At 42.0% G+C, this 13928-nt stretch overlaps 1 protein-coding gene across 4 annotated transcripts in view; it reads left to right on the top strand.

The window, feature by feature from the left end:
• Positions 1 to 13928, top strand: part of enpp2 (ectonucleotide pyrophosphatase/phosphodiesterase 2) — a 166614-nt gene that overhangs the window by 132400 nt on the left and 20286 nt on the right. For all 4 annotated transcript variants that reach the window (XM_072251946.1, XM_072251952.1, XM_072251951.1 and 1 more), the window contains 4 exons: positions 2174 to 2313; positions 3979 to 4114; positions 9280 to 9357; positions 12790 to 12922. In XM_072251946.1, coding sequence (XP_072108047.1) covers positions 2174 to 2313; positions 3979 to 4114; positions 9280 to 9357; positions 12790 to 12922 — 487 coding nt within the window. The remainder of the gene's footprint in view (positions 1 to 2173; positions 2314 to 3978; positions 4115 to 9279; positions 9358 to 12789; positions 12923 to 13928) is intronic.

Here is a 13928-nt window from a genome sequence, read left to right as displayed (position 1 = left end):
TTATTGTAATTTACGGTATTTTTTTATGCCCTGAAGCTGCAAAACTACAACTTTCTTGATGTGAAGTATGACAGTGATAATAAACCTGAAAACCCCCTCATTAACTCATAAACCCATGGCTTGGCTGTTACTGCTAATTGTTAAATGCTTTTTAGATTCCCAACCCTGCTAGAGAAATTTTACCCTTTTTGGTTATTTAGCCTCCTGAAGATTTCACAAGCATTAGTCCCTTGCCCTTCTGCAAACACTGAAAATCTTCAGTACATTTTCCCGAGGAAGTTCAAGTGCAAATTCTTTCTTGCATTACGGAGCGTTGTTGCAGGAAAGCAGCATCCATCGTTACGAACCCCACCACCCAGGCCATGCTCTCTTCTCGTTGCTACCATCAGGAAGGTACAGGATCCCTAGGGCCCACACCACCAGGTGCAGGAACAGTTATTACCCCTCAACCATCAGGCTCTTGAACCAGAGAGGATAACTTCACTCAACTTCACCCACACCATCATCATCACACAACCTATAGCAGGGATTGCTCAACCAGGGTTCCAGGGAACCCTAGGGTTCTGCAAGAGAGCATGATTAAAAAAAAAATCGTTCTTTGAACTTCATACAATGTGTGATGCTGGTGCTTGCAGTGGTGGGCAGTGAACGGTAGCAATATTGCCCTGTTAGCAATCTTGTTAGAGTCCTCTCAGCCTAGTGTGTCAGTGTGCAGTCGGACCACGTTTATTTAGTTGAGTCCATTCTCAGTTTCTGACGTGAGATAGGGAGGCCATTGATAATTGGTGAGTGCCGTATTGCATAGAAGGGAGGATGGTGGGCTGGTGAGGAGTGTAAAGTGTGTTTTCCAAGCATCGAATGGACTCCCCCAACTTGGGCTGTGACCTCAGTCTCTCCCTCCCGAATTACCTCTCCGAACTTCCCCTTGTGCACCGCTGACTGACTTATGGGAGCGAACAAACTAATCATGTCATTAGTAAGAAAATGTTTTTTTCTAAGTCTCGTATAAAACTGTGACAGGCTATATTTTTATTCATATTGCTTTGGCTTGTGGTTTTTAGTAACATTATTATTCAACATTGTCAGTAAATGTTCATGTTGTAAATAGCGTTAATTGAAGCCCAATTACAACTTTTATTTAAATTAAATCTACTGAGCCTACCTTTGGGAAAAATCAAATTCCATTTTGGCTTAAGCCAGTTATTTAACAGAAATTTATTATGTTTGCCTTATGAGTTTTTAAGATTTATGAAAGAGATTAATTTCAAGAAAGGTAAGCTAAGTTTAACTTCCTTTTATTTTCAAGAGAAGTTGGCTAAAAATCCATTCTCTACTCAAAAGAGCATTGACAATTATTTTGGGTTATTATATCTACAACTTACTGATCATGTCAGTGTACTGTGAGCAGTAGATATAATAATTTTTACACAGGGTTCCCTGAGACCTGAAAATCAGTTCAAGGGTTCCTCCAGGGCAAAAAGGTTGAGAAAGGCTGACCTATAGATTCACTTTCATTTCATTTTTAAATCTTTTTATTGATTATTATTGAAAATCAACAACAAAAAATACATTGAAGTAATCAAGTCAAAATATCAATATGTACAATAAGAGTTAAACTATCAACCAAGCTAAACAATATATCAATAATAATAAGAAAAAACAAAATGTTAAAATGTTAAATGTTTAATGTTAATTGTTAAATGTTAAAGCTATTTTTTTTGGAAAAAAGAAAGAAGGAAATAGAACCCCTACTAACTAAAACAAAAAGAACTTTCAAGAACTCTTCATCACATGTTCTCAATATTTATTACTTTCTCATCTGTCTGTCTATCTGCCTATCTATCTATCAATCTTTCTTTTTTTTTGCATTTGCATAGTTTGCTGTCTCTTTGCACACTGATTGTTTGTCCATTCTGTTGGGAGCGGTCTTTCATTGATTCTATTGTGTTTCCTGTATTTATTGTGAATGCCCGGAAGAAATCGAATCTCAGGATTGTGGATGGTGACGTATATGTACTTTTGAACTTTGAACTTTTATCTCCAAGCATCGCTCTCAGACCCACCAGAAGAAGAGGAAGATTGCATTTAATCTTGTATTAAATAATGAATAATTAATTATTTCTGAATTTATTTAATCTACTTTAAAAAAAATCTTCTTTGTTTTTCTCTTCAGAAAACAAGCATCTACCATATGGTCGTCCTGCTGTTCTTTTTCGTACCAAGTACTACATCTTGCATCATCAAGGTTATTCCAGTGGTTATAGTGAAACATTCTCGATGCCCCTCTGGACTTCATACACCATCCCCAAACAGGTTTGTGCTCAGCTCTTTAGTTAGAAAGTACATGGTGCGTGCAGCTGATTTGATTTGTCCTTGATGGTGGCATGGCAGACCCACAGTAACACACAGACATAAAATGCTGGAGGAATTCAGCAGGCCAGGCAGCATCTATGGAGAGGAGCGAACAGTCGATGTTTTGGGCCGGGACCCTTCATCAGGACTGGAAAAGAAGGGGGCAGAAGCCAGAATAAGAAAGTGGGGGAGGGGAAGGAGTACAAGCTGGCTGGTGACAGGTGAGGGGAGGTGAGAAGCTGCGAGGTGATAGATGGAAGAAGTAAAGGGCTGAAGAAGAAGAAGGAATCTGATAGGAGATGACAGTGAAATTGGAGAAAGGGAAGGAGGAGGGACACCAGAGGGAGGTGATGGGCAGCTGGGGAGGAGAGAGTGAACCAGAATGGGGAATGGAAAAGGAGAGAAGGTGGGGGGGCGGGGGGAATAGATGTTCATGCTGTCGGATTGGAGGCTGCCCAGGCAGAAGCAGAAACTGGTTGTGTCCTTCATTACTTCTGCCACTGGCCTGGATGAAGTGCAGATGATGAGGGATGTGACATTTAATACGGTTTTGGGGGCTGCAGTGGACGGACCAACTCCCCTTCATGAGTTTATATTGGCTGCTCGTATGGAAGTGTGTGATCTGGTGATGAGAAGTGAGACATGAAGTTGAGGTGTATCAGCAGGCTTGGACCGCTCAAGAAGGCCTTTGTTACACAGTTAGAAGGCTGGAGCACTGGTTTTAATCTGCTCTTGTACCACACCAGGTGTGAAAAGCTTCTGGATTGGGACTCTCTTCTGATGACCATGTCTCTTGCACAGATAACATTTGGGTTTGACTGATTCACTGCTAAACAAAGCTGTGAAGGAGGGTGTCATCCAGTATGCAAACGTCTAGGCATAATTCCTTGCATTCCTGCAGGAAATGGACAGTCCTGATATTGGTAATCCCTTCCTGAGGCTTTATGAGGCATTAGCCAGACCACATTTGGAGTATTATGAGCAGAAAAGATGTGGTGGCTTTGGAGAGGGTCCAGAGGAGGTTCAGGAGAATGATCCTGGGAATGAAAGAGTTAATTTGTGAGGAGCTTTTCATGGCTCTGGACCTGTACTCATTGAAGTTTAGAAGAATAACGGAGAAGAGGGGAATCTCATTGAAACCCCTGGATGGAGTGGATGTGGAGGGAATTTTTCCTATAGTGGGGGAGTCTAGGACCAGAGGGCACAACCTCAGAATGCAAGAACGTCCCTTTTGAACAGAGATGAGGAGGAATTTCTTTGGCCAGAGGATGGTGAATCTGTGGAATTCATTGCCACAGAGGGCTGTGGAGGTCAGGTCATTGGCTGTATTTAAGGCAGAGATTAATAGGTTTTTGAGTAATAAGGAAATCAAAGGGTACGAGGAGAAGGCAGGAGAATGGGGTTGAGAGGGATAATAAATCAGCCATGATGGAATGGCAGAGCAGACTCGATGGGCCAAATAGCCTGATTCTGCTCCTATGTCTTATGGATAAATTGCAATGATCTGTTACTATTGCATGATCATAATGTACAAAAGTTTTTTTTAAATGCCAGAACAATAATGCCCAAGTTTACTTTACACCTGTGAGCGATTCATTATAACAGAACCTTTTGTATCAAATGTAGGTGGAGCTCTTTAACCTTCCGGACTTTCTGAATAACTGTGTGAGACCTGACATACGCATCTCCGCCAGTCACAGTCAGAGCTGTTCGGCTTATAGAGCAGACAGACAAATTTCATATGGGTTTCTTTATCCTCCCAGTAAGTTAATTTGCTTTTGAATGTCTCTACAACGTACATTTGAGGGTTTTGAGTTCAGGAGCTGGGGCGTCTTGCTATTGACTGCACAAGTCGTCAGTGGGACCACTCTTGGAGTATTGTGCACAGTTCTACTTACCCAGCTGTAGGAAGGATGTCAGGAAGCTGGAAAGGATGCAGAAAAGATCCACGAGGTCACTACCAACATGTGGGAAGTGCTTGAGTTACAAGGAGAGACGAGATAGACTGAGACTGTATTCCCTGCAGTGTTAGGGGCCAGAGGGGGTGACTTTATAAAAGTAGATAAAACCATGAGAGTGCAGTTTTCCTTCCAAGGTAGAGAAGTTTAAAACTAGAGGGCACAGGTTTAAAATGAGAAGGGGAAAGATTTAAAGGGGACCACGTTTTCCCACGTAGAGGTAATTGGGTATATGGGATGAGCTGACAGAGGAAATTGGAGAGGCGAATATAATTATTACATTTGTAGGTCATCCCAGTTCGGATCAATTTCCAACTAAATTGGAAGATCTGGGCAGGTAGAGTTGAATTCTGAGAAGGATGCGGAGATTTATAGGAAGGTCAAATTTGAAGGCAGAACACAGGCTTAATAGCAAGACTCTTAACAGTGTGGAGGAACAGAGAGATCTTGGGGCTCACGAGCATACATCACTCAAAGTTGCCATGCAAGTTGATAGGGTGGTTAAGAAGGTGAATGGCGGGTTGGCCTTCAGTAGTCAGGGGATTTGGTTCAAAAGCCACAAGGTAATGTTGCAGATCAGTAAAACCCTGGTTAGACCCCACATGGAGCATTTCGTTCAGTTCTGATTGCCCCATTATAGGAAGGACATAGAAGCTTTAGAAAGGGTGCAGAGGAGATTTACCGGGACACTGCCTGAATTAGAGAGCATGTCTCATAGGATTGGTTGAATGAGCTAGGGCTTTTCCCTTTGCAGTGAAGGAGGATAAGTGGTGGTTTTTAAGAGATATACATTATGATAAGAGGCATTGATCGTGTGGATAGCTAGAGATTTTTTCTCAGGGTGGAAATGGCTAATACAAGAGGGCATAATTTTAAGATGATTGAAGGAAGGTATAAGGGTGATGTTAGAAGTAAGTTTTCTTTTATACGGATTGTTGAGTGTGTGGAATGTGCTGCAGGGGTGGTGGTAGAGGCAGAGGGAGGTTGGGGATTGTTACTGTAGCTTTTTTTCTGCAGGGGAGGGGGATTTTGATGGTATTGTATTTTTTTCCAACTGGGAGGGGATTTTGGGGTTTGCGAGTTGTTTCTTCTCTTTTTCATGCTGGGGGTGGGGAGTTGATATCTTTTTCCATCAACTCCATGGTCTTTCTGTATTTCATGGCTGTCTTGAGAAGACAGATCTCAGAGTTGTATTGTACGTGTATACTTTGACAATAAAAAGAACCTTTGAACTTTTTGAACCTTTGAGATACATTACAGACACGTAAGAAACTCTTGGGCACATGGATGAAAGAAAAATGAATGGGTATGTAGGAAGGGAAGGATTAGATTGATCTTGGAGTTGGTTAAAAGGTCAGCACAATATTGTGGGCCGAATGTGCTGTACTGTTCTATGTTTTAAAGCTGCTGTAATCTTTTGCACAGAATTAAAGTTTTATGTCTAACATTTGAAATATTGTGTTTTGGGGATAACACTGCTTCACCTATCACCTCGTGTTTTTCTCTTTCCCCTCCCCATCTTTTAAATCTACCTGTCAGCTTTTATTTCTCCAGTCCTGCCGAAGGGTCTTGCCCCGAAACATCGACTGTACTTTTTTTGCATAGATGCTGCCTGGCCTGCTGAGTTCCTGCGGCATTTTGTGTGTGTGTGTGCTGCTTGGATTTCCAGCATCCGCAGATTTTCTCTTGTGTGTAATGCTGGAGGAACTCAGCACATCAGGCAGCATCTACGGAGAGGAATAAACTCAAGGTTTTGGACTGAGGCCCTTCAATAGGATTATCTGCATCGGCGAAAATCTAAATACAATCGATTCTGCAGATGCTGGAAATCCAAAGCAACACACACAAAATGCTGAGGGAGCACAACAGGCCAGGCAGCATCTGTGGAGAGGGATAAAAGATCAATGTTTCAAGCCGACACCCTTCATCAGGTCTCAGAAGGTTTCAGCCCAATATATGAACTTTATGTTCCCCTCAATAGAGGCTGCCTGACCTTCTGGGTTCCTCCAGCATTCTGTGTTGCTCTGGATTTCCGGCAGCTGCAAAATTTGTTGTGGTTTTAATAGAATAAAACAAGAGCTTGTGTTTCCTCACCTCCTCCAACTATTGTTTCTGTGGTTCTAAAGTGCTTTCTTTTGCCTTCACTCGTTCTCGTGTGTGTACAGCACACAAAGTACTGGTGGTGAAACTGTGGAATTCTTTGCCACAGGCAGTGGTGGAGGCCAAGTCTTTATGTATCTTTAAGGAAAAGGTTGATTGCTCAGGGCATGAAGGGATATGGGGAGAAGGCAGGAAATTGAGGCTTAGAGGAAAAATGGATTAGATATGATGAAATGGCAGAGCAGACTTGATGGGCCAAATGGCCTAATTCTGCTCCTATATCTTACGGTCTTGTGGTCTAAAATCTGCAGTCAGATTTGGGCCATTATAAAGCAGGGATGAGCTGACTTTGGAGAGGGTTCAGGGGAGGGTATGAAAGGGTTAACTTATGAGGAGCGTATGATGGCTCTGGACCTGTACGCACTGGAGTTTAGAAGAATGGGGGGCGGAGATTTCATTGAAACTGACTGAATATTGAAAGGCCTCAGCAGAGTGGATGTGGAGTGGATGTTCCCTGTGTGGGTGAGTCTAGGACCAAAGGGGGCAGCCTCAGAATAAAGGGAGATTCATTTAGAACGTAGATGAGGAGGAATTTCTTGATCCAGAAGGTGGTGAATCTGTGGAATTTGTTGCCACAGGTGGCTGTGGAGGCCAAGTTACTGGATATATTTAAGGCAGAGGTTGACAGATTCTTGATTAGTCAGTGCATGAAGGGATCTGGGGGTATTTGGGCTGAGAGGAAAATTGGATCAGTCATGATGAAATGGCGAAGCAGACGCAATGAGTTAAATGGCCTAACTCTGCTCATATATCTTATGGTCAAGCAGCAACTATAGAAGGGAATACACACTCGACGATTTGCACTGAGACTCTTCATCAGGACTTGCCTGTTCCTCTCCCATGATGCTACCTAACCTGCTGAGTTCCATCAGCATTTTAAGTATGTGCTGCTTTGGATTTCCAGCATCTACAAAATGTCTTGTGCTTAAATAGTCATAGTCATAGTCATACTTTATTGATCCCATTGGGTAAAAATAAGTTGGTATCAAATTACTATATGAACCAGTACCATGTTGCCATGGTTTTACTGATCCGAGATTTACTTCTCCATATAGCTCACCACTTTATATAACTTTGAGCCCCCTCCTAGCTACCCCTTTTCAAGACTGAGAATCCCTGTTTTGTATCGTTATCCAGATAACCATAGCTTCTGACAATCTTGGATGGGGGTGGGGAGAGGGACAAGACTCACTTATGCAGGTAGTTAAACCCAGACTCTAAAATCTTTCCCTCCAGGGCACGATTTCCCAACCTGGTGTCCGTGGGTCCCTTGCTTAATGGTATGGGACTATGTCATTAAAAAGGTTGGAATCCCTGTTCTAGTGACTAAATGAATGGTAGACGAGAGTTGAAATTCAGATTAAGTACACAACAGATTCAGCAGGTGCTGGAAACCCAGAGCAACACACACAAAATGCTGGAGGAATTCAGCATCTACTGAAGGGAATGTAAATTTCACATGTTGGGCTCAGACCTTCTGAGTCCTGATGAAGAGTCTTGGCCCAAAACATCGACCCTTTATTCCTTTCCATAGGTGCTGCCTGGCCTGCTGAGTTCCTCCAGCATTTTGAGTCTGTTGCTGTGGATTTCCAGCATCTGCAGAACCAATTGTATACAGGTCAGACAGCAACTGTGGAGAGGAATAAACAGTCAGTGTTTTGGGCTGAGGGTGGGACAATATTTTGGGACTTGCTGGGGATGAAGGAAATCCGAATAGTTGTAGTTTGGGGTGGTGTGTGGGGAGTCCTTGGAGCCGGTGTTCTGTCCTTGCGTCTGCTATCTGCTATACTTGGCGGCAGTGATTAAAGCTTTAGTAGGCACTGTCACTTTAGCATTAGGGAGTTGTGAGAGAGCTTCTTTAAATGTTTCACTCTGTGAACACTTTATACTGACGGTGGAGGACATGAATGTTTAATGTGGTAGATGAGTGGCCAATCAAGTAGCTTATCCTGGATGATCCCAGCTGCACTCGGGCAAGAATGTACACCCACTTTTGTCTTGTGTCTTCGTACCAAGTGGGGAAGGCTTTGAGGACTCATTGCAGGATACCCAGCATCTTCCCTCCATTAGTTTCTCCTGCTTTTAAAGTCGAGGTTGGTAGGTTCTCGATTAGATGGGTGGAGGTTGGTAGGTTCTCGATTAGACTGGTGGAGGTTGGTAGGTTCTCGATTAGACAGGTGGAGGTTGGTGGGTTCTCGATTAGACAGGTGGAAGTTGGTGGGTTCTCGATTAGACAGGTGGAGGTTGGTGGGTTCTCGATTAGACTGGTGGAGGTTGGTAGGTTCTCGATTAGACAGGTGGAGATTGGTGGGTTCTCGATTAGACAGGTGGAGGTTGGTGGGTTCTGGATTAGACAGGTGGAGGTTGGTAGGTTCTGGATTAGACAGGTGGAGGTTGGTGGGTTCTCGATTAGACAGGTGGTGGTTGGTGGGTTCTCGATTAGACAGGTGGAGGTTGGTAGGTTCTCAATTAATCAGGGTGTCGAAGGTTATAGGCAGAAGGCAGGAGAATGGGGTTGAAAAGGGTAATAAATTAGTCATGATGAAATGGTGGAGCAGACTTAATGGGCCAAATGGCCTGATTCTGCTCCTGTCTCTTATGGTTTTGTAGCAGGCTCTGACAATGGTAATCCTGTTACACAACAAAGAAATGTGCTTAGATCTCAGTTGCAGTTATTGTGAAGCACTGTGTGGTATTTCTTGCTGAACTTACTTTTAAATGAGGGTTTAAGTACTAACTTGTGCAATATTGAAAATATATATTTCAGTGTAATTCCATCTGCTCAATTTTCTTTTTGTTTAATTTGCAGCTCTTGGATCCTCCCTTGATGCTAAATATGACGCCCTCCTAATTTCAAACATAGTTCCAATGTATCCAGCATTTAAAAGTGAGTAGACATCAGTGTTTGGGAATTCAGGAAGGAAAAGTGGGTACATCTTTCTTCCTTGTTTTTTGTTACTGAGAATGACCCAATATTACATGTAATTTTTGGAAGAAGTATGTGAACCTTTGCTTTCAGTAACTGGTGTGACCCCCATTGTACAGCAAGAACTTCAACCACACATTTCCGGTAACTGCTGATCAGTCCTGCAAATCGGCTTGGAGGAATTTTAGGCCGTTCCTCCTTACTAAACTACTTCAACTGTTGGGCTTCCTTGCATGAACCTCTTGCTTCAGGTCCTTCCACAACATTCCTATTGGGTTAAGGTCAGATTGACCCCTCCAAAACAATTCTTTTTTCTTTTTGAACTACTCTGATGTTGATTTACCCTTGTGTTTCAGATCATTGTCTCGTTGCATCATCCAACTTCTAATAAGCTTCAGGTGATGGACGGCTACCCTGACATTCTCCTGTAAAATGTCTTTGATACAATTTTGAATTCATTGTTCCCTCAACGATTGTAAGCTGTCCAGGCCCTGAGGCAGCAAAGCAGCCCCAAACCATGATGCTCCTTCCACCGTGCTTCACAGTTGGGATGAGGTTTTGGTGTTGGTGCGCAGTGCCCTTTTTCCTCCAAACATTGCAATGTGCATTTCTGCCAAAAAGGTTGACTTTTGTCTCATCTGTTCACAGAACATTCCTCCATTAGCATTTTAGAACATCCAAGTGGTCTTCTGAAATCTCAAGACATGCAGCAATGTTTTTTTTTTGGAGAGCAGTGGTTTCCTCCGTGGTGTCCTTCCATGAACAGAAGCTTTAACAAGTTCTCGAGATTTCTGCAGGTCTTTTGTTGTTACCCTTGGGTTCTTTTTCACCTCCTTTGGCATTTCATGTTATTCTCTTGGTGTGATCTTTGCAGGATGCCCTCTCCTAGGGAGAGTAGCAACAGTACTGAGTTTCCTCCATTTGTAGACAATTTCTCTTACTGTGGACTGATGAACACGCAGGTCTTTAGAAATGCTTTTGTAGCCTTTTCCAGCATCATGCATCTCTACAATTCTTCCTCTAAGGCCCTCTGAAAGTTATTTTTATTGAGACATGGTGCACATAAACAAATCTTCCGTGAGAAGAGCAGGCTCTGTCAATAGCCTGACTTTGTGTCTTTTTTATAGGGCAGGGCACCTCTACAACCCAACCTCCAAACTCATCTCATTGATTGGAACACCTGACTCCAGATAGCTTTTGTGGAAGGCATTACCCTAGAAGTTCACATAGTTTTTCCAACAAATACATGTAATATTGGATCATTTTTCTCAATACATAAATGAACAAGTAATTTGTTTTTTGTGTTATTTATTTAATTGAGGTCGCTTTATCTAGTTTTAGGACTTACGTGAAGATCTGTGCACATTTTAGGTCATATTTATGCAGACATTGAAAAAATTCTACAGGGTTCACAAACCTTCTAGCGCCACTACATGAATAACATGCATCATTACAGCACCACGTCACATGTGAGTGCCTCGCCAAAGTAAAATGAAGTAGATACATCTAGTTTTTGGAGTTATAAAGCATAACATTCTTGTGCCCTACTGGTTAACAACTTGAGATTGTACGTGGTTGTCAATTATGCTCGAGATTACAGATTATAAAAGCTTGCAGAGATGCAAATCTCGCACTCCATCAGAATCCCAGGTATTCTGCAGCTTTATCAGTATTATTTAGATTATGAAGACACGCAGTCCTCTTTTGTTGTCACTTAGTAATGCATGCATTAAGAAATGATACATTATTTCCTCCGGTGTGATATCACAAAACACAGGACAGACCAAGATTGAAAAAACTAACAAAACCGCATAATTATAACGTATAGTTACAACAGTGCAACAATACCATAACTTGATGAAGAAGTCCATGAGCACAGTAAAAGTTCAAAGTCTCTCGAATGTCCCACATCTCACGCAGACGGGAGAAGGAAGAAAAACTCTCCCTGCCATGCCCGACCACAGTCCGACTCTGAGTCGTCTGAAAGCTTCGAGCCTCCGGTCAGCTCTCCGACACCGAGTACCAAGCACCATCTCTATCCGAGCGATTCGACCTCAATCTCAGTCGCCAATAGCAGGCAAAGCCGGGGATTTTGAGGCCTTCCCTCCGGAAGATTCACGATCGCGCAGTAACGACAGCAGCGAACTGGCGTTTCAGAAATTTCTCCAGATGTTCCTCTGTGCTTTCACGTCTGTCTCCATCAAATCAGCATTGTCCATGGCCCCTACTTAACGGACACGATATCATTTTCACCGGAGGGTTACACACGCGCGGCGCACTGCACTCTTTCCTCCCGCCGAATTATTTGATAATATGGAAATGATGATGGTGTGTAAAGCCATTAATCAGCTGGTAACAGAGCTGTATGACACTCAACATACAGTAGTGAAACCTTCAGGGTCATTTCCACAATAATGTCTGTTGTCCTTTTTGATGCCTATGGACCCCTTCTCAGAATAATGTACTTAAATATATAAAATAAAATACATAGGATTACAAAAGAAACTGTTGTTTCTTTAAAATTTTCTTTAAAGAAATTCGATATTGAGGGAGAGTGCAGGGCACACACCAGCACAGCTGCGTGCAGGACATTCAACTGAACTTTATTGATAATGCTGCTTGTACAAATGTGAGCTCCTCCCAGGTGGGAGTGGCTAATTGAGTGGCATAGGATTAACCCATTAACTACCATTTATACTGAAATACAGTTATCAAAATGTTAAAAAGCCAAATTTGTCATATAGTGATATACTGTATGTGCTTCTTTATTAAAACATTAAATAGCAAGACAATAAATTTAAAATGACATTTTATTTTTTAAAGACATATCAGTGTGAAGACTGTTATTGCTTAGCATGAAAAAGAACATTAAGCTGTAGGGTGGTCTTTGACCAATGAACACGCATGTCATGTTGGACGACTAATCGTAGGGTTGCCCGATAGTTGGCCAGCTACGTGGCACGAGCATCTGAACACAGCAAGGCTGTGATCACGTTCAATCCAGCAGCGGGTCTAATAGCTACTGTAATTTTGAAGTAGTGGTGAGTGTATCAGCTGTAAATAATATTTTGAGATATTTTTAACAATGGTCATGTGATATGAAAATATCTGTGATTTCTATCGGTGACAAAGTCACAGGTACTGCTAATACATCTGTGGTTTGTTGCCCACATTCATCATTGAAGGAAATGCTGCATTTCAGTTAGAGGTCAGTGAAAATAAAGATGTAAATTTTTCCTCATCCAAGTTGATGGACGACCTAGACTCCAGGTTAAGAACCCTTGGTCTATTGATAGTGTTTTGTGGTTACATTTTAATGCAATGTTAAATAAAATGTGTTGTTTTCATGAGCTGTTTTCTCTCTTTCTCTCTGTTCTGGTTGACACTGAGCAGAAGTGTGGAACCATTTTCACAAGGTGGTACTGAAGCGACTAGCAACGGAACGGAATGGAATTAATGTTCTCAGTGGACCTGTCTTTGATTATGATCATGATGGTCTTTATGATACAGTGGATAAAATTAAACGGTAAGCCTATATTTTCTTTTCTTTTTGATAGAAGTGAATACATTTAATAGAAGTCAACAGTTTAATAGAAGTCAATACATTTTATTTATATTTCAATGATTTATTTCTTGAGATTAACTAGTTACTAAAATAATTTTACAGTGATTAGACTGTTTAGGAGAAGTTTGGATAGGCATGTGGATGGTAGGGGTATGGAGGGCTATGGTCTGGGTGCAGGTCAATGGGAGTAGGCAGTTTTAATCATTCAGCATGGGGCAATGGGCCTGGGGACCTGTTTCTGTGCTGTAGTTTTCTATGACTCTATGACATGAAGAAGGAGAGCCTGAAAGGCTTAAGATTAATAAATCTGACAGCAGACTAGATTTTTTCTGTGCATTTAAACCACAAAAGATCTCATGGCATTATTCGGAATCACATCTATTACTATTGAAATATGTCATATTTTGTTTCATGTACAGTACAGGATAAACAAAAAATAATTAATTAAAATAATAGTGTAAAAGAGGAATGGTGAAGTAGTGAATGTACATTTGATTCATTGTCCATTTGTAATTCTGATGGCAGAGGGGAAGAAGCTGTTCCTAAAACACTGAGTGTGTGTCTTCAGGCTCCTGTACTTCCTCCCTGTGCATCATCATGATATCATGTTACATGGGCGATCATGGTCTTTCCATGACCATGATTGTTCTTGGCAAATTTTTCTACAGAAGTGGTCTGCCATTGTCTTTTTCTGGGCAGTGCCTTTACAAGATGGGTGACCCCAACCATTATAAAAACCAGAGACTGTCTGCCTGGCGTCAGTGGTCACGTAACCAGGACTTGTAATATGCACCGGCTGTTCATACAACCATCCACCACCTGCTCCCGTGACTTCATGTGACCCTGATCGTTGGGCTAAGTAAATGCTGCACCTTGGCCAAGACTGACCTGTAGACTAGTGGAGGGAAGGAGCATCTTGTGAGTCTTTTGATGGAGACATACCATGTGTCGTGAAATTTGTTCTTTT

Source organism: Mobula birostris, chromosome 1 (assembly GCF_030028105.1).
Source record: "Mobula birostris isolate sMobBir1 chromosome 1, sMobBir1.hap1, whole genome shotgun sequence".
Classification (NCBI taxonomy): domain Eukaryota; kingdom Metazoa; phylum Chordata; class Chondrichthyes; order Myliobatiformes; family Myliobatidae; genus Mobula; species Mobula birostris.
This window is presented reverse-complemented; position numbering and strand designations above follow the sequence as displayed.